We start from the raw sequence: 26,628 nt of genomic DNA on the forward strand, positions 1-26,628 counted from the left end.
ACTACATTGTTTCCAAAAAAGGAGAGCTGCCCACATTTCAGACGCATTCACGCAGATTCCCCATGCGAAGCCATCAAGTGGAAACCACAGCATCCATAAAAATCTAATGGAGAAATGTTTGCAGGGAAGATAAAATAGTTGATCGCACCACTACCACAAAGCAGATGGAAATAGCAACAAATGACAGAGAGGAATAGAAGTTGGCACAAGGAAGATTAAATGAAATGAAAAATGAAATGTACTTAGACAGTACCTAGCCTGCAAAGATGTTGTGCTAGATATTCTACAATTATCCAGCAAGCAGTCTTTGACTATTAAGACTTTAGAGTACAAGCGTGATAACGTTAACAGCACCTCAGCAGTGGGGGCCATTTAGTCATATTCAACATGCCCAGGACACTTAGATTTTAACATTTCCCAATTTTTCATTATTGCCTTTGCAGATTTAAACTTGTATTAGCAGCAGAATTAAAGGTGGAATAAAATAAAAATAGCACAGGATACAAATACTAGTAGTACCAACCGTATCCATAAGGTACACAGCATACCAGGTATCTGCATTGCAAATCAATGTTGATACATTCTATACACGTGAAATTTAAGGCATTCAAGTTATGATCCAAAAGGAATACAAAAACAGTCTCAAAGAACATTATTCTGTTTCTATTTTACCATCTTTTTTTTGAGTGTTGCCAATTAGTCTGTGAAAATTTCCATATGATCTCCTGAACAGAAAATGGGATTTCTTTGGGAAAAAAAAAATGCTTTGTATAAATACATTATGATATGGGGGGAAAAAAAAAATCAAATCCTGGGAGGAATTATTTTTTTAAAAACCCAAGAACTGAAGTATCAGTTTACTGCTAATTCACTGTGCTGCAAACTCCTGCCCAAACGCAAATAAACTCTGTGTCCTTTAGGTCAGGTAAATGAAAATACTTTACAACCCTCTACCAATAAAAGGCATCTGTCAAATTTGCAATATGGAGATGAAAAGCATTTGAAAGTTAAATCTGAAACCCCAGACTGAAACAACACTGTGCTTTAATTTAAACACATTATACTGCATGGTTATTATTAAGCTCTTCCCTCACAGTGTAATTTAAGTGCCATTTTGATACTCTGTTTGAACAAAGAGGTGTCAAATTAAGGAAACCGGTGTCAAGTCCAGAAACTTTGTGAAAATGAAGCCCTATCTGTAATAGCACCCTATAGCGTTTCATTTCAACAACATAGTTACATAATTTTAATGGTGCCATAGCATTTGCCTCATAGACCCCCCTCTCTATTGAAAGACTTCCACAGCATCCTCGTTCTGCTTAGCCATGAGTGCTGTTGACAGATTATATGCAATCAGCAGCTAATACTATTAAAGAACTCATGCTGTGGTCACGTGAAGCACATGGCTGTATGAGGTCTCTGCAGTGCTAGACTGAATCTGCATGGTTACACCGACAGTCCACATTTCCCTTAATGCTGACTTTTGACATCAAGGCCAAAGAGGACTATGACTCCTACAGTTCTCCTCAACCTTGCTAATGCAGAGGAGGGGAATAAGTTGGGCCAGCAGATGCCACCCACACAAAGCAGCAGCAGACAGTGATGAACCAACTGCATATCAGAAGGGATGATTTTTTTTTTGCTTGTTTTGGCTTGTTCTCCAAGGGTATTGAAGCTAATATGAGCTTGCAGACCATGTCTGCTGGACAGTATCCCCCTAACCACTTTTAGAGTGTTGTCCATTTGGAACCCTGTCTGGCAAAAAGGACAGAGGGCATAAATAATTCAATTTCTGCAACTTTCATGGAAGTGAGCAGCCTGACAGTGGAGACAGACCCTACTAGCTTCTTCAGTGAAGGAAAGAATCCAAATCAAGAAATCAGTCTCCATTATTTCCTTTGCCCATGAAACAAGCTATCTTTTCAGAATGATAAAGTTTGTTCAACCAGTATCTCCCTCAAGGACCACCACAGAAATCTCTTCAGACTGTTTCCTAGAAGTAGAGGAACAGACAAGTTTTCTGACTTTTCAGGTCTTTTTGCATTGGACACAGGTATGTCAGGAAAAGACTTTCCTGATGTCATTGTATGATCTGCACTGAAGTTGCAGGAGAAAAGTTAAGCAAGATGCTTTCTTATGTTCCTTTCTTCCTGCTAAAGGGATAGATAGCACGTGCCATGCCAACAATCTCAGCCATCACATAACCTCCTAGTCAAGTAATAAATTATTTACTACAGTTCTCTATTTGAAAAGGATTCAGTTAGTTAACTGACCATCAATTAATACTCAGCAAGGAACAATACGAAGAGAGAAACTGTTCTGAACAGCACAGCTCTTGAAACAAAGAGTGTGCTTTCAAACCAGATACCTCTGTATTCAAGTTTCACTGAACGTCTATTTTAATACATAAGTGGTTACATTTGCTAGCCAGACATCCTGTTGACACCTATTCAGTCCTGCTCCACTGTGGCATGACAGTCTTGTGTGTTCTGCAGGGTTCAAGTGAGTGCTCAGATATATTCAAAGCATTATAATGCAATGTATTTGAGGGCACAAGGCAAAAGCTTTGTTTCCCGGAACAAAGCCTGAAGGGCAGCCATCCCCCTGAGGACCTCGCAAACAAAGTTACCCTGGAGACAGTCTCTGAGGAACAGTGACAATTCTCCACAGGCAAGATGATCTGCTGGGTTTGGTATTTTAAGGAGGGAGTGGGAGGATGAGTGTTGGGTTCTCCACTCCTTGTTTGGGAAGCGGGAAGGGAATGAAGGTGAGGGAGGGAAAAAGAAAGTTGATTATAATGTAAGTTATTTAAGGATCTTTATAATGAGATAAGTCCTTCACTCCCTCTACTATGTAATAGCATCATTTTACTGGCATGAGTACATAGCTTTCAGTTCATTCACTTTCTTTGCAGGATTTTCTCCTAAACTTTGCTTTGAACTCTATAATGTAAAAAAAGCAGAACTCGATCAACCTCTCCGCTGAAGAACTGGGGAACAGGTAGTGTCTGCATACATGGTCTTCATCTTCATTTTGCACAGCTTAACTTACATGGTCAAGTCTGGTACCTCCTCTCTTAGCCTGCTGAGGGAAGGTGGGTCACCCCAGGAAATGCGGGTCACCCCAGGAAACGCATTTCTGACAATGAGCCCAACCAGAAGAGAAGAACACACACACGAAGCCATGGGACTTGCAACTCACCTGAGACATCACAGCAAACTCCAAGTCAAAATAGATTTTCTTTTTTTTTTTTTTTTAATGTTGTCAAAGCCACATATTCAGCTTTACAAACATTCCCCCAGGCTTCCCCAGAAAAAATACCTTTGCTATAACTCTTCCCACAGCTCTAACTAGCATTACTATTGCTTTCCAGCTCTAGCTAGCTCTCTCCCCACAGCTTTAACTAGCATTTCTATTACTTACCAGGTAGTATATCTGGCTACCCTACATCTTATATGGGTATTCAACTTCACACATAATGCTGTAGCAGTTTAAGCATTATTACTGTATAACCAGTGAATATATTTATAAAAATAAGGAACATTTGGCAGCTCTGCAGTTACCACCTCCATAAGATACTCAGATTGCTCTATCACTGTGTAAACCATTAAAAAAAAAAATCACACACTGCAGTGAAGTGTACCAAAATGGTCTTGGCACCTGAACTGGTCGCAAATCCAACTGTCATGGAGGTTTGTACCTCACAGCTCCCATTGACTTCAAATTTTACCCTTTTAATGCACTGCATTTTCATGAGTGCTAGACAGACTGATCCCATCTCCTTGTATCAACTTTTCTGTGCCCTAAGCTTGTCCTTCTTTAAGCTTCTCACCATAATCGCGTTCCAGAGTGATATTGGATATGCTAGCCCTCCTCAAAAGTTATTCTTGATTGCATTTTGCCAACCGGCCAATGAGGGATAATGAAGTTCAACATGTCAGCACTCCCCCAAAAGCTGGAGAGTTTCACATCTGTCATATATTTACTATCCCAAAAAGAAAGAGGCTGTATTTGTGCAAGGGCTAGGGCCCTGAGAAACAGGGTTGTCACCAGATGTTCCATGCCTGAGAGTCTGCATAGCCTCAAGATGTGAGGCTAATCAGTGCAGACCCTAAATAATTAAGTTACTATGCTTTGCAAAGAACTGCTGGCTGGTTAGAGGAGAAAGACCACAATTCAACACCCTAGTGACAGCAAGGCAGGAAGAGCTCAGCTATTATATAGGTGAATGGGGGACAGCCAGCATTACCGGGGCAAAGAGTGCACAGAACAAAACGTGAATCCACATCAAGCCAGGCATCAAAATAGAGCAGTCCAACCTTCTGGGGCCTGCTAGGAAGATTTTGGCACCAGTGCCACAAATCACGGCATATAGCAAACAGTCTAAACCATTTGGTTTTCTACTAAACAGGATTCCCGCCCCCATTTTTAAGTCAGTTCCCCAAGGACACTAGACAGGGCAACAAGGTTCATCCAGTTTGTGCCTCATCTCCTCCATCTTATTGTCTTCCACCCCTTTAATCTAAGGCTCCTGTGAATTCAGGTACGCGATCTGAAACAAGGATTGTAGCTGTCAGGATGCAAGGACATGCTTGTGGTGCCTCCCAGCAACTGCTCTGTGTCAGAAGAGGTAGAAAAGCTAAGGACATGCCAAAATAGCTTCTCACAAATAAGAGCTCATCCGGTCCCAAAATTTACATCCAGATCTGTTTTGTCAGACACAACCATAAAGGTAAGCAAGTTTTGGGGGGGGGTTTTGTTGTTGTTTGGGGTTTTTTGGGTTTTTTTGGTTTTTTGTTTTTTTTTAACGGCTGTCTGATACTGTAACACATGACTTACAAGTACTTTTGTCAGCAGGGCTCGGAGACTTTAAGGTGTCTGCTGATGATACAAACTCATTATGTATTTGGCATCTGACCAAGAGGCCGAATTATTTATTTAATTTTTCCAATCAAATTAAGGAAAACAACTAAATATTAGATTTCTTAGTCCTCAGAATTCCCCCAGAGTTACTAATAGTAAGATTTTTAATTGCATATGCCTATAAGATTACGAATTGCAATGACGGGCCAGATTTCAAGTCACATCAATGAAATGAAGGCATTTTAAAAGTTCCTTGCATTATTCCAAGTTTAGATAGACTAGCTCTCTATATGTTTATTTATATATACAGTGTGAAAATTATATATAAAGTGCACACACACGCATATATATATATATATAAAAATACACACACACAAAAATAAACTCAGTGACCTGGATTTTCCTACAACTGTTACAAGTAGGCATTCTTCCTTAAAACAAGCTACAAATTACATACACATAGAATGGAGCAGTGATGCTGGCAAAATATTGTTTTAAGTGATAAATAGGACTTGGCCATGAATCTTTCTTGCAAACTGGAGCTGTGCTTCCACCGGAGGAATAAGGGGTATTCCTGCTCGCAGGAACGCCTGTCAGCACCAGCGCCGAATGCTCCCATCCAGCAGAGGAGCAGACATGTTAGGGGAAGGGAGATGATGCATTTTGAGACATGCACGGCAAGCAGCAGCTGACGTGGTTACTACCAGCCCCTGGCTTTGTGGAGCACCACCCTGGTTTTCCCTGCATACAGAGACACTGCCACATGGGTTTGTTCATCCACACCTTGAACTGCAAAGGAGCTAAGCTCCCAGCCCCGTTCCAACTCAACGCAACTAGCACAGCCAGTCTAACTGCCTTGCTTATAAACTGACATGCACATTTCTCCCCCCATCACGCTAGAGAGAGGAGTATTACACAAGACTGACATACCAAAGCTAGTTTTCTTTCTGTTGATACTAAATCAACCCTTACTGCAGCCTCCAGCATTTCAGTAATAGAAACAAAACACTGTGAATTACAAACTGGAGACAGATCTTCAGCAACAAGAGCTATAGAGGGGAAAAAAAATGAAAAAGATCTGCATTTAAATCAGTAGCACTGATGACTGCTAATTGTTCCTAGAAGAGCTTGAAGGGGAACAGTCTCCCAAGAGAATAAGGACCAAGCACAACACTGAAGCTCTTGGGGCAGGGGAGCAGCCCACAACCTGGTCAACTCACTGCAAGCACTAAGATTTGAGAGAAGATTACGCAAAGACAAGCCCAGGGTACGATCTCTTCCATGTTACACTCCAGATTTCCCCAAAATAACCCCTCTGGGCCTAGCAGACCAAATTCAAAGTGCATTTACATCACTGACTTGCCATGGAATTTGGATCAGACCTTAAAAACTCAGTATTAAAATGCCATTTATTTATGTCTCCACATTCTGGAGATTTAAGAACAACTGACAATTTGACTGAGCTTCTAAAATCCATCAGGCATCTCAGTTTCTACAGATTACTGCAGAGGAGGGAGTGACGATGCCCTTACCTCTTCCTCTGCCCACTCTAATGCACAGACTGACTGAGGAGGATCTTTAGCATCCATGAATCTTACGTGAAACAAACTCACACCTCAGGATGTGTAGCCAGGCACCCAACACTACCAGACACTGCAGAAAGCAGCCCAACATGGCAACGCACAAGGAAATACATAAAAGATGATGTTGCTCTGATTACAATTCCTTGAGTTTATGGTATGCATTCAATACTGCACCGTAATCAAAAACCCACCAACCTAGTCCTACACTCTCTGCAATGGGCAGATTGCAGCATCTGCGTGGTGTTGGCAAAAAACCCACTGAACATCCCACAGCTTGGAGCAGATTAATGAGAGAACAGAGATGGTCCTGCCAGGCACTAGGAGGGATATTCGGGGGGGGGCGGGGGGGGCGGGGCTGCCCAGCACCAAACAATTTCCTGGAATCAGGGAAATTCAAAGTGGGGGAAAGCTTCTGAACTCTCCAACATGCTTTCCATTTCTTCCCTTCCCAGAGCATCTTTCCCAGATGAGTTGCTCATTGAGCAGCAGGAGATCTCTTCCAAATTCAAATCAAACCTCATTACCAAACAACACAACCAATTTGAGAAATCATGATCACTAAAGGAACCAACTGAACAACAGTGAATGTGCCGTGGGGTAATAAACATCAGATGGCTCTAGGATTCATTTAACATGACTGTGGAGCTGATAAAATAGATGTTAGAGATTTCTTCTAGGGAATCAGCAGTTTCATTTGCAATAAAGAGCTTCTGCTTGCTGTTCTTGCTGGGCCAAGGGTGCTCTTTCTAACAGAGGAAAACAGCAGATTTGCCCAGATCTTGTGGGAGCAGGTTAGCAGCAACTGAGGAGGCGGTGCGAGAATGAACGTGGCCATAATTCATTCCCTCACTCTCACTCTCTTCTTATTTTAGCTTAAAGTACTTCAACATGCCCAGCTTATATGGATGAGAGAACTAGGGTCAGAAAAGCCTCAGAAGTAACTGTTTTCTTTTTTCTCTCAAACTCCAATGGTTTAAGCTTAGTTGAAGTTATTAGGAAAAGAAACAGGAGTGACATCCCATCTGTGGGCATATTCACATCCAGAAAAGAGGTCTTACAGCTGCCTGGGAAAGATAGGCACATCAAACTTTTGCGCTTTCAAAACCTGGCCATGGCTCCCCACTTGCATTGCTGGGAAGGGTGGCTCTGCCTTAGCACTATGCAGCTACTTTGGCTGTGAAGCTGTCTTCAGGTCTTGTACTTCTCCAAGTATTGGGGAAAAGATGCACAGCCTCATGCATCAAACCCCTTTACACAGCCCAGAACAGCAGGCTCTCTCCAACCCCTGGCAGCTTCCTGTTATCTTCACCACATAAAAGCTTTATCTGGAAGTTTAGCATTAACAAAGTATTAGGTAGGATTAGCAATTAGCCAAATAGATCTCCATTTTCCAATTCAGATAATAATGCAATAGGTGAAAGCAAACAAGGAATGGGTAGGCAATCATCTCTCCTATTCACTGGGATGAGGAAAGGAAAGCTGCCCATTTTCGCTCCTCTCTCTACTGCACCAGCCTCGTTCAACCTTGGCTTGCCCCACACCAGTCCCTTTGGAGTACCCTGCATGTCCAGGAAGACAGGGGACAAGCTGCCTTCTCACATGCAGGGATAGCTGCAGATGTGAAAATATTCCTGGTGGTGCTCCATGGTACCTCTGGGTACTAAGGGACACCTGTACCCGTATTAGTCACCTTTGACCCACTACATTTTTCAGTCCTGGTTGCTTGGGATTATTAACTCCAAAAGGATGTATACAAAGATTATTCTGATGTGTTTATTTGGAAAAGTCATGCAGGTTTTTTCATTTGTTTGTTTGGTTGGTTTTTTTAAAAAAGTATTTACATCTAAAGCCAAACCATAGTAATCATATCACAGATACTTACTGCTTACATGGAAAATTATCATGGTTTTTCATTGGGCTGCTATAATATTCCTAAACCCCAGATATCCATCAAAAGTGAAACGACCCTGGCCCCATCAATATCCTGATCAGCTAGAAGTTGCTGAGAGCATGAGTAAAACTTATTCAGAGAGTAACTCCCTTGGAAGAGCCCACTTTTAAGAGCTATTGCTTATTTATTCTGCACTTAGCTATGACAAGGACTAGTTGGGGACAGGGCTAGCTAACAGTGCTTGCTAGCGAGGGGCTACTGCAGGAGAGACACACCAGGATCAGTGTGGATGAATAAACTCAACATCCTCCTGAATCCCAAGATAAAGAGACAACCAGGCACTGCCCCAGAGATCCTGTCATCTCAATGAACAATGTGCCAAGTACATGGCTGCTCTTCATTCATTTCTTTAAAAACAATTAATTGGGAAGAGGGTTTTATCCTGGTAACCCTTAAGCAACCTCAACTGCATGAGCTTTGCCTTTTGCCTTTAACAAAAAAAAAAAAAAAAAAAAAAAAAAAGAGTATTAGAGGTTTGCAGAAAGACAAAAGAGAAAGAAATATTGAGAAAGATTTTTAAGGCATTCATGGCCCTTTTGTTTTTCCCCTCCAGCACCACCCAAGCCACTTTCCAGGTTGGCTTATTTTTCCCAACACGCAGCAGAGCAGGCACACCAGGCTGGTCCCTCCGGTGCTCTTCCACACTGCCGCAAATAACCCGTCCTCTCTACTCACTCAGCGCTCACTAGGACCGAAAACAAATGCACCAGCCGTAATAAGAGTGTCTGATGTCTGCATTTGCATAGCCTGAACTGGAAAAAGATTAGATGGCTCAAGAGACTGGTTGTGAGCTGAGGTTTTCAGATCAAATCAAGACCAGGTCAGGAACAAATAAACCTAGTCATCCTACTTAGCAACTGCTTGGCAGCTTGTACAAAATGAATAGTTAGAGTTAGGTCAGTTTTTTAGACAGCGGATGTCTGCACCACAATACCCATTCATTATCTAGGGTTAATAACTGCACAAATATAAATTTTCAGGATTCAGCAAAACTGATCTCTCAAAGCTACTTACCCTTCTTTGTGACAGGATGTGTTGTACTTTTCAATTCCGTTTTTTAAAAAGTAACTTTTCTTAAAGAAGTTCACTAACAAAAACATTTTTATAATCACAGTAAAACCTAATGGGAATTAAATTATGGTACAATAATTCACACTTAGCTGCACAGAGGCCATTTGGCCTTCATCTTTGTGCCTGAATGTGCTGGGCGTGAATTACTACACCGTAATTCACATGCTGTCACGTCTTATGGCTTAATTAACACTACAAAAAAAATCAGAGCGCACAGAGTTGGTCACTAGAGATCAGAAACCAGTCTTGTCAGGAAACGGTTACAAATGAAACAAGCATCAGAGGTTATAGGCCTGCAGGGTAACACAACTCCCCCCTTCCTATTGCTGTGAGAGCAAGCACATTTTCTGCTACTGTAGCTCAGAAAGCAAGCCATGTGCCCTGCCGCTATATGTCATATACGTTAAGAAGCCTATAGGAAAGGATAACTTCCATGCATTAATTTGGGCCCTAGTCACCAGCCTTCTTCTATAGTTCAAGTCTTATACCTCCAGCTTCATTGCAAGTAGAGCTCTGCTGATAGTAAGGGTTGCATGTCCCATGGAAAGCGTGCTTTGGTACAAATAGCAAGTGAAAATAGTACGAGATCTTGTTTCCCTCTGTAACGCAGGAAGATGCTATGAGCAGACACGCTTGACAAACACTAAAGAAAAAAAAACATTATCAGAAAATACCCTTAAAATCTCCTTCCTTATTTAGTGTGAAATTTAGACATGAAAGAAGTAGGTCTGCACACAGACCTCTGCACTGCTTAATGGCTTAAGCGAGAATTAAATGGTGTATAGAGTCTTTGCAAGGTTGAATTTCACCCTCTATCAGCTTATAGATTGGTCAATCATCAGATGGGGAACTTAATACTCTCGATTTTAGTACATTGCTGCTAATGAAAGCACTGTAGTATATACATAGAACAGCCACCCCCTTTTATCAGGAAAAGCCTTCCTCGACTACTTGTTCCACTATGGAAAAGGTGGCACAGCTGCAGGTAATACAAATTGCCAAGAATAGCAAATATTATAAATATTTCAAGGATGATTAATCTTTTAAAACAATGAAGTTAGGCAGAAGCCTGGAAGTCAACTTGGCTATTTCACAACTAATAAAATATGTCTCTTGTATTTCATTTTGACTATATAAAGAGTATTGTAGTAAAAGGCAATTATCCACCATTCACTAGCTAACATAACACTTGTACAAGTATAAAAGAAACACAGTATGTATTTTAAGCAGTGACAGTATTTCCACTGTATTAAAACAGTAGTAAGGCAAAGGTTCAGCTCACATTAAACAGCACTCTGTCACCAAGGACCAGCTTGCTAGCATCATATATTCCCCCAAGAAAGACAATGCTGCTTGCTTCAACAGAATCATTGTCACCAGGCAACTACCAGTGCTGTTAAGTAACAAATATTTCCACTGTTCCCACAGAAACTGGCTCGGCATCTGGACCTGCTAACGCCTAGAGAGATCAGCTTGGCCTTCGAGCACCATCTTCGCACAGAGACACAGCCCTCCCTCCCCATGGTCGTCTCCCAGAAACATCGAGAAGATGGCACAGAAGCATGGAGTGTCAGAACAGGACAGCAGATGAGGCTCTCTTCCTTGCAGCTGCAATGACTTGAAAGGACTTCAAATTTCATTTTCTGCTCTGCAAATGATAGTTCAGCCCCATCTCGAACTAATTCTCATACGGAGAGACAAGATGGCATCTGTCCCTAAATGCAGGAAGGTCACTTTACAGCTATGCCACAACTCTGCATAAATAAATTCTTGGAGGCAACTTGTTTTTTGGAAGTTCAGAGTTGAGCCAGCAGCAACTGTAGCCCTGCCAGTTTGGTGCTGTCAACTGTCAGTAGTAGGCCTTAAGCTTCATAACAATACCAGGCTCCAGGACTTGTCAGGCTTTGTCTGAACTAGAACCTATTTTAGCTTAAACTTAGCTCTATCTCCAAAGTTATTTAAGACACCTTCACTGCACCTGCAGCTTGCTCTAGGATCAGATGATTCTGTCTAGCCTGTCCTAGCTGTAATAGCAAAACTAGTCTAATGTCAGATACCTATTGTTTGTCCTGTAATTCCAGCCAGGTTTTGGTTATGTTATTGCATAACTTGTTCCGGCTTCAGTGTTGCTTAGCTTTGGGCAAGAATGTGGTTCTAGCCCAAAAATCACATTGTATATGGAGAAAAATATTAAGAAACCTAAGTAATCACAGCAATGACTAACTACCCCAATGGATCTTCAGGAGGGAACAGTCTGCAACCCATTAACAAATACAGGGTTAAAACATATAAAAAAAAAATAACCCCAAGCAACTGCAAGACCAAGGAGGAACCAACTCCCATAAATGACACCACACTTTGCCCAAGCAGGAACCAGGATGCTGACAGCTCACTCTCACGACACAACTGCAGGGCAAGAGCTTAGCATCAGATGAAACAGACAGATTGGCATGCCTATTGATTTTATTGCATTTGTAATGATCTCCAGCAGAAACTGGGCAATTTGGATTATTGCTTTAATCTGAGTAATAATAAGTGGTTGTCCTACTTTGGATTAGACTGTTAAAGCATTAGAACAACAACAACAACAACAACAAAAATTCTTCGCTGCCCGTCACAAAATTATGCACACAATACAAGCCTTAAAAAAAATAATTTTCAAATAAATAATAATAAAGCAACCTGATGGGATGATAAAGATCTTTGCATTCAACAGGCCTTCAGCTCTTTTCCAAAGCCTAAAGTAAATTACTTGTTTGGAGACATGCAAAATTTCACCCCACAGCTATCACTATGGTATCCTTCCTAGCCTGCTCTTAACAGCATGCAGTTCTGAATCCTTTTATTTCTATTATTATTTTTGTCCAGCAGTCTGGAAGTTTTAAATCTCAACTCTCAGCCACACATGAGCATGACAGCAATGTGACAGAGCAGGTGTACGTCTCTCCAGGCTCGCAAACTGAGCTGCTGCCTGTCACGTCCGTCTCATTTTGGGTGAACTTTGACAGCGTTCATTTGTGGGTAAAGAGAAATCTGCTTTGTTTGGGGTCAAGGGGAGGAAGGCTGAGGAAGATGAGAACAGCTGCTCATTCCAGAAAACGTCTCTGGGAAATCCACCCGTTACAGGCAAAGAGGATCAGTTTGCTCAGGTGTACATGGGGGTACGCAAGCCAAAGACCACTTTCCTGATGCTCCAGGCCTTCGGATGCTTTGGGAAAAGCTTCCAAACAGGGGCAAAAAGGAGGCAGGGGTGCAAAAGCCCTGTCCATAGCAGAGCCCTTGCAAAGGATGACAAAGCCTTTGTTTTTGTTGTTGCTGATGTTTGGGTGTTTTGTTTTTTATTTATTTTTTTTTTATTCCCTGGTATTGTTGCTTTCTATCTTGGATAATTCTCTGATTTTGTGTAACCAGTTTAGTTTTATCCAACAGATGGATTTACAGGCTTTGCTGGAGCTTAGAAAAGGGGATAGCTTTCTGGGGGCTTCCACACTGGTCCGAGTTGTGTTGTCTATGCAAGCTGTAAGCTATTTTCCATTCAAGTGAAGGACAACAGTAAAGAAAGCACCCACTACTCAAATCTGCTATTAACTCAAGTATTTCACATGGTTTCAGGTTTTTTGTGAGCTAGGATTCAGAGCAGTCCAAGCAAAAATAGACAGTACAGTGCCTGTGCGTTTAGGATACAGCAGATTAACATCATCACCAAGAAACTACAAGGATTCATGACTTTTTCCCCTTTCATTATTTCTACAGCTTATCAACAAGATGACATTGTACCAGAGCAGTATCCTGGCAGATTACTTTTCATCTTGCAGATCACTGAAGTCACACACCCTTTGACTCCACACCTGTCATCACAACCCAAGACACACAATATACTTCAAGAAATGAGATAGCTAAAAAAAAAAATCCCACTCAAAAAAAACCCAAAACAGCCAAAACAAACAAAAAACCCACAACCAACAAGTTTATGACATCACTGGCCTAAGAAATCTGTCTATAATGTAGCTACCACTACAGATGAAGGGACTGTGTCAGGAAACTCAAGAAGGGAATGAGATGCAGCGAGGTCAGTCTGTAAAAGTAGTTCATATCAACTCTGGCAATCACTACAGGACAGGAGTTGTTCCAGCCCATGAAACAGGAACTCAAATGCTTGAGTCCTGTTAAACACAAAATATGAAAGCTTTCTGCATACAGCGAAAGGGGATTATTAAAAGGGAGGGGAAAAAAACGCAGGGCTTAACTGGACTATTTTTAGGCTGTGGCATGTGTTTAAACACACATATACTGTCTTCAGGCTAGCAGGAACCTCTGCATTGATACCAGCTTTCCATTCACGTTAGGCAACCTTCTGCAGGTGCTTGCAGGGAGAGAGGCAGCAAGGGAGAGCACCTGAAAGCCATCAGACATTCAGTCTCTGATTTCAAAGCCTTGGAAGCCCCATTAGACTATTTATTCCAACCTTTGATACAACTCTGATTTTTATGCACACGTTCTTCAGTCCCCATGGGAGACCGGATGGGTTTGACTGCCCAGTGCTAGCCAATACCAAACATACTCATCGAACATCACATCACACAGCTAAACTGCAGTCTTCTTTCATTTAGTATCAGGAACGTACCACCCTCGAACCACCAGACACATGCTCAGTACCTGCTTCCCCCAAGAAAGGCAACAGACCAAAGTTTTGAGATGGTAACTGCATCCTGGTCAATCTTAGAGATCAAAACAGGAAGAATCAAACCAAGTCCTTTAGCTCAGACCAAAGGTCTTCACTCTCCACCATTCAAAGGTGGCTGTGAGCCTCTACTGCACTTTCACTAGCGATTTATAGGGATGAGGTAACACATGTATGTTGGTTAGATGTGTGGTGGTCAGATTTATCACCACTGACTGCTACAAAAACCACAGCAGCCACCCTGTACATTTACTTTGTAGAAGAACATAAAGGGTAGAAATATTTCCAGGCACCTAGTTTCCGCATCTCTGATGTTTCCTCATGTGTAGCATAATACGACTCCTAGGATACTTGTGACATTTTCCTTTACTGCAACTATCAGGCAGGATTTTCCAGCTTACAGTGGCATTGCGAATTTAAAACAGAACTGCCAGAGGCATATTTAAATTGTTAATTGCATAACTGTTAATATTGTTTAATTACAAAGATTTAAAAAACATTTACCATTTAACTTTCCTGGAGAAGAAATGGAGAGCACCTTTCCTAATGGCTCTTTCATTCCACCCCAACTGCTTGGCTCAGTTTAAATAGTCATTCTGATTTTAAAGTCAGTGAGGAGTTCTGCTTGAAGAACAATAGTACAGATAACCTTTGTGCCCAAAGGTGTTATATAAGTGATATGAGCAGACAGGTTGTGCTCTATAGATACGTTCAGCCAATTACACTTATTTCATTTTTAACCTCCTTCTTCACTGTAAAATTTTGCTCTAGTGTCTTAGCACATACACAGTGCATGTAAAGCACAAAAAGTCTGATGAATATTTTAAAAGCAGGGGCCCACAGCCTACATATGGGGAGTCATGTTATTTACAAACATGCTCCCACTGACCTGTAATTAACATGAGATCCTTGGTGGAGCTCACCTTCCATTTAGGAATCAGGAAAATCAGGCAGCCAGATTTTCCAAAGCTCTACTCTGAGCATTTAGCAACTATCACTGCAAATAAGACCTCCTGAACCCTTCAGCACATATGAAATCTGGCAACTTACTTCTGGGGCCTACATTTGGGTTTCTCATATCAAAAAAACACAACCCTAGACCTCAAAATCTTACTGCAAAGAATTAAACATGTCAGATTTCCCTTAACATTTTCCTGGCTAATAAAAAGACTAATTTTTTCTGCTAGAGCTCATACATCCCTGCCGCACAGCAGCTGTGCCTGATGCTATTAGCTCAGTTCTCAGATGCAGCCTAGTGCTACACCTAATGACTCCACATTGCTGTGTGGGTTACAAAGCATGCCAGGCTAAGGCAACTACAGTGGTTTTGGTTCTTCTCGGCTCAGGGTCACTGAGATTATGGGAGCCTCCATCTTTTGGCAGAGCACAGAAACATTCACTGCAATGGTTAAAATCACAGTCTAACATGATGTGTGCAAGATGCCACCTTGGAGCTGTGGCTAAAGGAGGACATGCAGCCCCTTACTGAGCAGTATTCACAGAAGGGAAATTCATTTCCATGCAGAGGCCAGGAGAGAGAATCCCAGTGACACACAGCCAACAGAATGGGTTTGAGCATGAGGAAGAAAGACTGCCTTAACGTAGCAGCTAAACTCGATAACAGAAATCTTTCTGTGTGACGGGAGTTCTTTGTTTCAGGACTTAACTGGTCATAATGTAGCCTGGGAATTCAAAGACCTGGAGTGGAAGCGGGGAGAGAAATCAACATCCTGGAAAAAAACACACCATTAGGTAAAAGACATAGGCAGAATCCTTGCTATTTTCTATTCTCTTTTCTCTTCCCACAGGCAAATTTACACCATCTTTCACTCACCATGGGCTAACGGTGTTAAGAGCATTGTGAAGAACAGCAGCTGTGATGACCACATGACTGTGAAGGAGGGCTTGAAAGTATCCCAGCAAACGAGGGTTCAAACAAAACAAGGTGTCCTCCTGCACTTGCTTCCACCACTTCAACTGTTGGCCTTCAATTCACATCCAAAAAGGGGGGAAAAAAAATCAAAAATAATAATAATAATAATAATAATAAAAAATCCCACAGCCAGTATCCAGAGTCTGAGACCTACAAATGAGAAAGGAAAGAAAATGCAGTTAGTAAAACAGTAAGATAGGTGTTTTCAAACAAGTCTTGTTGTGTTTCTTTGCTGCCAACAGCTGTAAAGGCAAACTTGTCTTCCCCCTCCCCTGGCCTTTCAGATGTACGCACATTCCTACTTAAAATAGGAATTAAAACTCGTCCCTGTGCAGAAAGCCAGCTTGTGCATCACTAATGCTCTGCTTCCTCTCTCAAAACAGGGCTTAAGACAGCAGTTTTGAACAATGATGCCCATGGGTCCAGAAAGCCCACAGACTTGAAAGTTGACTAGAAAAACAAGTCCATACATATTGCATTGTATCCTAAGTACATGGGACTTCTAAAACAGGCTGCAACTCTCCTGAAAACATTTGGCTGTCTGTAAGTCACAAGCCAACAGAAATTCCAGAGCTAAAATGGATTTAACTGGTGCCTGGGCTCTGTGCTGATTTCTTAAACAGAAGTAAGTTTTCACCCCAGCCACTTCTTTTCCACCCAAAACACTCAAATACAGGAGGACCAAAGAGTAAATGCAAGCTCCTGAAAGACCACACTTGCCAGTATGCTGTCAAGTCAACAAAATACCAACAAGAGAGGTCACTTCACCGTTTGGTCTAGGCCATACCTGTGACCACACATGGGAAGCACAGTGCTTTAGGAGAAAATGCAACTCAAGAATTGTGACAGCTGCACTCCCTGGCCTGCTTCCCCTTTCCCTTCAAACAGAAGCCTTTTTTCAATATATGTAAACACATCCACACCAGCTTGGCTGCTCCCAGTGTAGGGGATAAGACACTCGGACATCAATCCCACTTTCTCTTTAACCTCCTGCACAGTATGTAATGCAGGTGGACACGCTGGCCAAAAATTATCTATGCAAACATCTGCTACATGTCCTGAATGACTTGGGAAGAAACTGAGCCCAGTGCTTCCCCAGGTAGCTGGGCATTGCACTCTTGTTTTCTGCTAAGACCTTTCACTCCCTTCTGCATTTCTCCCATGGCTCCCCTGTTGAGGCTGACACCAAGGTAACAGGCAGTGGGATCAGTAATATGGTTTGGGAGTACGTCTGCCGACGATATGCCTAAAAGCCTCTTTATCACCTCATTTGAGGTGTCCTGTAGGGCTTTTAATCACTGAATCTAGACCAGGCTTTGAACCCAAGTGGAGCCTAAAAGTCACCCTTATCCTATAGCTACTTTCTATGGTGACTGCCAGTGACTCGGTCAGTCACCCTTAGTCGAGCTCTGCAGTTATTCATTGTGGGATTAAAAAGAATGGTCTCATCCATCCCACACGCTTACAGGAAAGCACAGGGAAATCTGAATAGAAACATTTGCTCATTTAATTGGAGAAAGTATTCCAGCTTCTCATCATTTTAATCTCTCAAGAAGGGGCTAGATGGTCACAGTGACTCAAACTTGGCAGGAAAAAAACTACTATACAGAGTTAAACCATGGCATCAATTTGAGACTTAGCTCCCCACTGACTTTGAAATGATGATAAAATATGAGGAATTGAAAAGTCCTTTGCATATCTGTTTTGAACCCCCTAGACTCTGCAGCCTTCACAGCACTGGTCTAATTAAAAATTTCTCCAAAAATCTCTGATCAACAGAAGTTATTCTTCTCTGAGCAAAGAAGCTGTTTTTGCCAACTTTTGTTCTTACTCAAAACCAAGTTTGAGCCAAAAAGCTATATGAAAAACTGTGCTGCATGCCATTGTGATGTGGGTATATTTCTGAAACTCTGGCATGACAAAGTGGCCTTTGTTTTGCCTCCTGTCTTTGCTGATCAACTAAATCAAATCCCACATTGTTCAGAACCAAAGTCTATAAAGAAGCTGCATTTTTTTCCGATAAATGTATCTGCTTGCACTGCCAAGATTTTATTCTCCCACTCTACTCTCCTCCCCAGTCTATCCCTGCAATTTGGTCACTCAAATGTAGCATTTAGCTTCCAAAGCTTTTTGTCAGCTCTGTAACTGGGGTGACTAAAAAGCCAAAGGTCAATATGCAGTCAAGTGGCTTCTTTATAGACATCCTAGAAATTAAAACTTTGCTCAAGATGGGACTAATCAAAATAGTCACTGATAATATTTAAAGCCTGTTTTCCAAAGGCAGACAAGACTCATGAATATTTTAAATCATACATTCTAAACAGAGATTAAGTTTTCCATTTATAGTTTAGGAGACTACCAGTACACATCAAACTACACCACTGGCCATTATTAATGCATCCTTTTTCTACAGCATCCTCTGTAAAGTTTTAAAAGGGAGAAGCTTTTTGTGCTACAAAATTTGAAAAGGCATACAGAGATGGGGGAAAGCTATTCAAGCTCAGGTACACTTCCCTGAAGCAAAAGCTCAGCTAAGCAGTGAAGGAGTGGAGGTTTGTTTTCTGATTTTTATTTAAGCTGAATCAAGTTCTGAGTAATCTAAATCTGTTAGAAAGAGATAACATTATGGTGCAGTGAAAGGCGTTTGGGTGTAAACTGAAGAAGTCACAAATTAATTATGCTACCTATCCCAGAGAAGGGATAATTGTCAACAAAATATTTACACAGTGGCCTTTAAAATTGTTTTTATCTGTCAATATATTCCTGCATGATAGGATTCAAGGATTTCTTCTATGGATCTAATGGGCTGGGGCTGAATAAGCAAAAGGATTCATCTGCTCTCTGCAGAGTCCAAACACTAATTTTGGGAACTAATGTCTTGCCACCACCAGAACTGCAAATAAACGTTTTATCCTACTGGAAAGAGCATTATCTAGTCACAAAGCTCCTGTGCAAAACAGATACAATGGGAGTAGCTCAGCATTATGCACCATTTACTCCAGCTGTAAATCTGGCCCAATATTCCCAGCCCTACTTTCCTTCCTGCCAGAGCAGAACAAGCTAGAGACACGGCCTGTCAGCTTGTGTCTGCACACCCTGGCTGGGCACAACCTTGCCCTTAAGCCTGCTCCTAAAAAGACTTCAACCCTTTAGGCTTAAGCTCATGCACAAATCTTAACAAATCCACAATGTGTCTGGAGAAATGCCAAAGTTGTTTAACAACATGGGGCACCACTACATTAACCAAACACACTGTAATGCTACAAAATTCTGGGTGGTTTTGTATTTCATGTAGTGAAATAATCATAGTGCATTTGTGAACTGGGTATCTGCAGGGGAACAGCTAGACAGGAAATGAGCGGAGCAACCCTTTTTCTTAATGGTCACACAACCCCTCTTAAGCAGCATTATGAGATGCAGACAGAGGCCTGCAAAACAAAATTCACTTAATCTTTGGATTACCTCCAGGTACAGCCCAAGAGAGAAACTAGAGCACATACCTGTGAACTGTTCAGTGCAAGAGTGTTACATGTATTGATGCAAGAAGGGGATATTCCATCACAGTGAAAAAATTTAAGGGCTACACTTGACCTAAGGGGTTTGGACTTGAACCACAAAGACGACGCAGCCTGCATTGATTTAAAAGAAAGTTCTTCTGCTCACTGACCTTTCTGCCCATAGGGCTGCCCCTGACACTCTCACAGTCTGATCTGCTTCCAAGCATCACCCAAACCTGATTTGCATGCCGGCAGTTCCCAAAATCCAACTCATCTCAAAAGGTACTGACAGAATAGCAGAAAGCCAAAGGAAACTATGGCTTCGTGGTGTAGAGATGAGCAGTGAAGTATTCGTGAAGGAGTCGTTCATAAAAGAGCATTACAGATACACTGACAAACTCAACATCTACCCAAGTCTGTTCTTCAGCAGTTGATGTCAAGCAGCACATGGAGCATTTTCTGAGCTCATCTGTCGACGGTCTACAGGGAGGGTGAAAAAGAAAAGGAAACCAGTTCATCTGGTGAGTGAACGGATAGGCTGAATTCAAAGCACAATTTAGAGCAGCACAAGCCAAACCTGTCAGCAATGCACTTAATTACTGCCTTCCTCCAAACATGAGCATTTGCACCTGCACAAGGTGGACAATACCCTTCTCACATGGCAAAAGCTGCCTACCTTCCTCAGGTATCTAGCATTTTCTAGGCAGTTGGGGTGCAGCCATAGGAGGGGCAAGAGTGTTTTGCAAGGAGGCTCATTAGCAAAAGCCAGATAGAAATGCCCCATTTTTCTTATCCAGTAATTTTCTCACCACCCCTGAAAATGTGCATAGTAAAACTACCTTAAACAAATCAGTGATGCAAGAATTACATTATATTTCTTAATAGAAAAGATTCCTGCATTTATCTCCTCCTTTGGCAGAAGTTGCTTACTAAGTAGAAAATAAGTGGGATGTTTCAAACAAATATTGATTAAATCCACTATTTACAAGGGAAAAAGTTTGGAAGTAATTAAACTCCTTGAAGCTGATGGGCCAAGCTGGAACCATGGATGTAATTCCCCATTCTCATCTGCTACTTGAGACAATTTATTCCAGACAACATTTTCAGAATTTCACTAAGAAGAGAGGAAAGAGAAATAACCCCAGCAAGGAAAAAGATAACATGCAATCTCTGCAAAAGTAAATTAACTGCAATTTAATGTTAGAAAATTTCTTTTAAGTAAAAGAATGACCTGTATTGCCATTCCCATTACGAATGGCTAAACAAAAGAATTGCTCAATACATTTGGTCATGAGTTGTCTGCAAAACATGGGGTTTTGTTTATTTTTTGCAACATTACTAAAAAAAGAAAAGTTTTGCTCCTCCCACCTTTTTCCACCTTTACCCTATTTCAAATCCTTTTCCCTGTCAGGTACTCAGGATGTGGCTCCACAGTCACTTTGTGGTGGCAGCAACACAACCTGCCATATAAAAGATCACGCAGACATTACTGATGGTATAACGCAGGGGGAGCAAGGCAGGAGAAGGCTGCACTCCTGGCATTTCAATGGAACCACATGTACTTTCACTCCTAGCCACTCACTGAAGTTACCACTACAGGGATGTAGTTATTTATAGGCTTGTTTTTTCATGGGCATTTTTAAGAAGTCAGGAACATGTTTCTGAGACACATAAACTGAATTGTCTGTAAACTTTTATCTGTGTCTGTGCATTTAGCCCAGGAGAAGGTTCATCATATACTGCGAATGCTCATAAAGTCAGAGTTCTCACAGAGTTCAGGAAAACAGACTTCTGTTTCTCAAAATATCAAGTGGCAGCCATGGCTTTTGGCTCTTCATTTCAGGTTTTAAGTTTGCCAGATGTGATGTACTGTGAAAGATCTGGTGAGCCTTCTTAGGGTGAATGGACCCACCAACTTGTGGTTCAACCTGCTCACATCTATGTCCTCTTTCTGTACCGCAGACCCTGCTCCTGTTCTCTCTCATGTCTCTGCTGGGGCTATGAACTCAGAAGGAAACTCCTCAACCCCCTCACCCCATATGCACAAAACTACAAGGTATTTCCAAGTCCCTATTTCCAAGCAAGGATTAAAACGAGCACTTGCACCTCTGCCCCTAATTACGCATCCCTGTATATTAACATTCATTTCATCCATATTGTTTGAAAACCTAAGACCATTTTGCCCTTTACTCCTCCTTTATATCTTACGTAGCACTCTGAGAAGTATTTTAAAAACCTTAAAAGCAAGCAACAATGGCAACTATGTCTAATAAATCTGCGTTCACCCTGGACTCTCAGGTGTCACTGTGGTGCTACTTATGCTCCCCTGGGAGGAGCAGCCGGGGCAGCAAGGAACCGCTGTCAGCTCAAACCAAGCCTCATCAACCACCTGTTTAGGCTATAATTCAAAGTGACTAAGAACTCTTTAGATGTACTACAGGATTCGCTGCAAAATAACTCTCAAGTGTTAACTGAGTTAATTCATTTCAGATTAATCAAGACTTTGATAAGAGCACACTCTAATACAGACCAGCTGAATATAGTAGCTTTTTTTTCCTGTGTAGGTGAAATGGAGGCTTTTGTACTTTTCCAAAGGTCAAAAGGGGAACTTAACCTATCAGCTCTGTGTTGGTTTTCCCATTCAATCCAGGATCAAAGTAATTTAAGCAGAAAATGATAACCAAACTAAAAGTGAAGCTATTCACACATCTTGTGACTTCACATGGGAGGATGGGGGGAAGGAACAGAGAGAAAAGGAAGAGTCTTGGAAACACAGTCCAGAAGCTTAGAAAGATTGTATCGAATTGTACTCATGAATATCACAGCTACTGAATGCTCCAGCCTTTCTTTAAGCGCCTGCTAGTTATCCTCAGCAATATACTTCATTACAGATTTAAAAGAGGAAGGTACATCATTCACAAGGTCCCTGCATGTATGCAAACATATCATAACACATGCAAAATTTCAAAAGGTGCAGGGTATCATCTGAGGATGTGGTAAAATATGCAAATGTTTGTATTGCATTACCACCCCTAGATCAGCGGGCTTTCTGAAAACTGATCAGGAAAAACTTGGTACTCTCACTGGTTAAGCACCACCTGCTAAAGCAGCTGGCAGCTGGCAAGAACAAAGTCAGCCCCTCCACCACTCCAAACCCCATCGGGGGAAAAAAACCCTACATGTCTTGGGAAAAGCGATGCAGCTCTTTGCACAAGCTGCACAGCACCATAAACTTATGACCACCTGAAACAATCATTATTTCATCATTGCTGTATACAGCAATTATTACAACAATGTTCTGAAAACTTTTGGGGAGGTGCTAAGATCCTTCTTGAAAGTTTATTATACCTACGTAATACACCATCTTTCTCAAATGTTTTCGTTTGTAGCACATCTTTATAGAGGGAAAATAATACATAGGCAATACATAGTATTTCCAACAGTTATGATTTCATTGCAAAACTGCATTGCATTTCAGTATGTGGCAGCTCCTTGCAATAATGAAAATTTCAGCTTTCTTCTCAAGTAAATTTCTCCTTACAGAGAAAAGTTGAAAAATAGGACCAAAATGCAGCTCAGAGGCTTAGTAAACCGGTGGTAAATAAACATAACATATTTATTTGATTTGAAATTCGCATGACTTTTAATCAAATCTCATAATTTTTTCTGTGAATCATTCATGATGTTGAAAGCTTGGGTTTCACAATACTCTCGTAATGCTTATTTGCATTCCACAGAGCCTTTGGCAATTATTCTGTGACAAATAAAACATGTATGGTGCGTGCATTGAAAATGGAGACAAGCTTATTACCAGGGTCAGCATAATTTTAACTTCCTTTTGCTACCATTAGCAGAGCTTGTGTTTTGAGGCATCACCTCTCCTGTACATATCAGCCCCATTTATTCAAATGTCTTACCATGGCTGTAGTTGTGATGGCACAGATTCTGCACTTGGTCTTGCTTTAACCCGAGGAAGTGACAGCCTCCAAGGAGAAAATTAACCAACAGAAATGACACAAAATTCCAGGAGAGTTCAAATAGCACACCTTTAAGGGAAGCGCGATATTAGGACCAGAGGAGGAATACTCCTAAAAGCCTCTGGATGCAGCCTTTAAAATAATTTCCAATATTCATTTATCCACCCTATCTCTCCCTGCTCTCTCTGTCTCCTTCATAACATCTCTAATTTTCTTCCTTTCCTCTTCCTGGCAGGAAAGGACCTCTTTAACTTACATTGTCCAAAATTGTCCAGCAGCTGCAGATATAGAAGGAGAAAAGAGTTCAGTGCAATTTGCCATCACAGCAAGATCAGGTTTTGGGGGTGGGTTTTCTTCCTGGGGAGCATAGGGGAATGCAGGTGGGGGCCATTTCTGCAGCTCATCAGGACACAGCCCAAAGCCCATCTCCCCATACATCAGCTAGGAACAGGAGGATGGTGCACAGGCATTCAGAGCTGTTTGCTCCCCAGAAGTGGCATATGCCAGAGAAGAATCTTACTTGCAAAGATGATGGTGGACTATTTTTTGTGTGCCCTGCAATTCAGAAAAGGGGGAAAGGGACTGCCTTATGCCCACCTCTTGGCACACTCCTTCACAGCCCAGTTGGCCCCACAGCTCTTTGGATATGAAGGTTAAACAGCAAAGTTAAAGACATCAACATCTACAGAGAACTGAGCACTGCTGAGCTGAAGCAGAAAGCCTGGCTTCTACAATGGCTTGTTTCACAGGGCCTGCAGCAGCAGGGACCTGACAGACAGCAATGCATGAACCGAAATACCAGGGTCACAACTGCAGTTGTCATAGGAAGCAGTACTTTTGACAATGCTGGACTTCCTCAGCCTTTGACTTACTCCAGCTCCAGTCACTACTCACAGGTATAACTATGTGCAGTAATAAAAGAGGGAAAGAGTACCACTTGACCGAGCAATTGCAGTGAAAACAGCAGCAAAGCTGTGATCTACTTCCTATCTGTAAAATGTGTCTCCAGTGCCCTTTTATTCTGCTCTTGCTTACTATTCCTTTCTCAAATGGGTGGTAACAGGTATTACTTGTTTTGCACTAAGAAAATGTAATTTCCTTCACTTTTTGTGCTGATTAGGAAATCAACAGGCAGTATAAGCAAGGTTAATCGCTTTTCCCATTTCAAATGTACTGCTCTTGAAAGAATTACAGTAACAAGAGATCACCTATACATACAACTATGCACACGTGTACACTATCAAACAAAACAAAAATTGTTGGCAAATGAGATTAATGGCAAAAGCCACATGAATAACACATTTTTACAAGACAGTTATCTAGGAAAAAGTTAAGTTTAATTGTCTTTCAGATCTGTTATGATGTAATAAATGTCTATTAATGTTTAGCAGCAAATTGGGTTTTAATAATCATTGCTATTTTTGGCTGGTGGGTGACATGTACTTTAAATATAAACCAGATTTATGTTTTACACCAGGAGGACTTTCTCGGACGACTCTCCTTGACTTAACCTCTTCACACCCGACAAGACATTCAATATAATTTTATTTCTAATAGACTGTGAGCCAATAGGATCCTGTTTGCTACTACTGATGTTTTCAATGAGAAATAAAATCAATGAGGTTTATGCTGAAGATAAGTGTAAGTGATTAGTTAAGTGTAAGTGGCTTGGAAAATATTAGGAGGGTTACATTATTCAACCAAATGATGCAAATTAAGAAAGAGTCTGGATAGAAGTAAAATCTATGAAAAACTCCTGACCTTGCTGTGTTGGAGAAATCTTAGCTAGAATTTGTTCTTTTGTGGGCAGTCTCAAAAAATGAGTATTAGCAGGTGAGAAACTTCGTCTCATTTTTCAACATAAGCATTCAACCTTAAGCATTCATATCTACAATGAAAAAAAAAAAAATCATCTTCTTAGACCCAGAGACAATAGAGCAGCCCAGTGGGTTGCTAGGAGAAAAACAGAACTTGATGTAGTACAGAAAGAGCAGGAAAGCGAGGCAAAGCCAGTCCATAAACTGACTGGAAAAGCAAGACAGTAACACAGCAGCAGTATTTTGCATCATACAAAAGTAAGAGATCTGCATGCAGAAGAATAAATGTTGCATCTAAATTTCTAGGTGTGGTATTTTCCCATGAGCTACATACACAGGAATAATAGAAAAAGCAATAGGCCAAATAACAGAACAAAAAGAATTTACAGTTCCCTACAGCAAACGTCTGTGCAGTAATAACAAAGAGCCTGTTTTTCCCCATTTTACCAGGTTAATGACTTCTGTTGCACATTAATCAAGAGTCCAGCCTCTTTGATCTTTGGAGAAAAAAAAAAAGGAGATAATTATTGCACTAATTTTCTGCACAGATATTTTTGTTATTATTTATAACCTGCTAACAGAGGTCACCATCTAACCTGAAGCCCAGTTATGAAAGGTCCTGGGCATTCTCACAGTAAAGCACAGCTTTCCTCCTCCTTCCCCTTTCCTCCCTCATATTAACCAATCAACAAAGAATAGGAGGAAAACACTCTTTTGCAGAGAATAGAGGTGTAGAGAGATAGAAGCTGGTGATTGCCCTTCAACTCTGAAACCAAGCTTCAGCCAGTTAAGTGGACTATTTCCAGCTGAATTCGATAGGAAGTGGTACTCAGTATTTCCTTACTCTCTACAGAAGCAGCCCTTCCAATGAGAGCAACTGAACCCAGTCCAATCTCTCACAAAAATATTCCCCCCCCCCCCAGTAATTTGCAGTTGCCTTAGCTTTGTCCCTCTGCAAAGGGGTACTTTGGAGATCTTTTAGGTTAGCTGTGAACCCAGTCTCTTCCCAAGCTACTACTTCAGCACTGAAGCCCAATTAGCAAACTGGATAGCAAAGCTCCCATCGAACCTTAGGGAAATGAGGTAATATCCTCAGCATCCCTCTTACTGCGTTCACAACACTGGAGGACAAGACTACAGCCAGTCTTGTATAAAATGTTGCTAAACCCCTGTCCAGTGAAAACGTGAGGGCTCAGCTGTGTGTGAAGGTATGCTGGTGTCACCCCAAGCGAACAGTCCCTCCTCAAACACAAGC

At 41.4% G+C, this 26,628-nt stretch overlaps 1 protein-coding gene across 1 annotated transcript in view; it reads right to left on the reverse strand.

Annotated features, from left to right (window-relative positions):
* Positions 1–26,628, reverse strand: part of ADGRL3 (adhesion G protein-coupled receptor L3) — a 516,043-nt gene that overhangs the window by 320,562 nt on the left and 168,853 nt on the right. The window contains exon 3 of the mRNA XM_075500809.1: positions 15,984–16,232. Within this exon, the coding sequence (XP_075356924.1) occupies positions 15,984–16,038 (55 nt within the window). The 5' untranslated portion in view covers positions 16,039–16,232. The remainder of the gene's footprint in view (positions 1–15,983; positions 16,233–26,628) is intronic.

Source organism: Mycteria americana, chromosome 4 (genome assembly GCF_035582795.1).
Source record: "Mycteria americana isolate JAX WOST 10 ecotype Jacksonville Zoo and Gardens chromosome 4, USCA_MyAme_1.0, whole genome shotgun sequence".
Lineage (NCBI taxonomy): Eukaryota > Metazoa > Chordata > Aves > Ciconiiformes > Ciconiidae > Mycteria > Mycteria americana.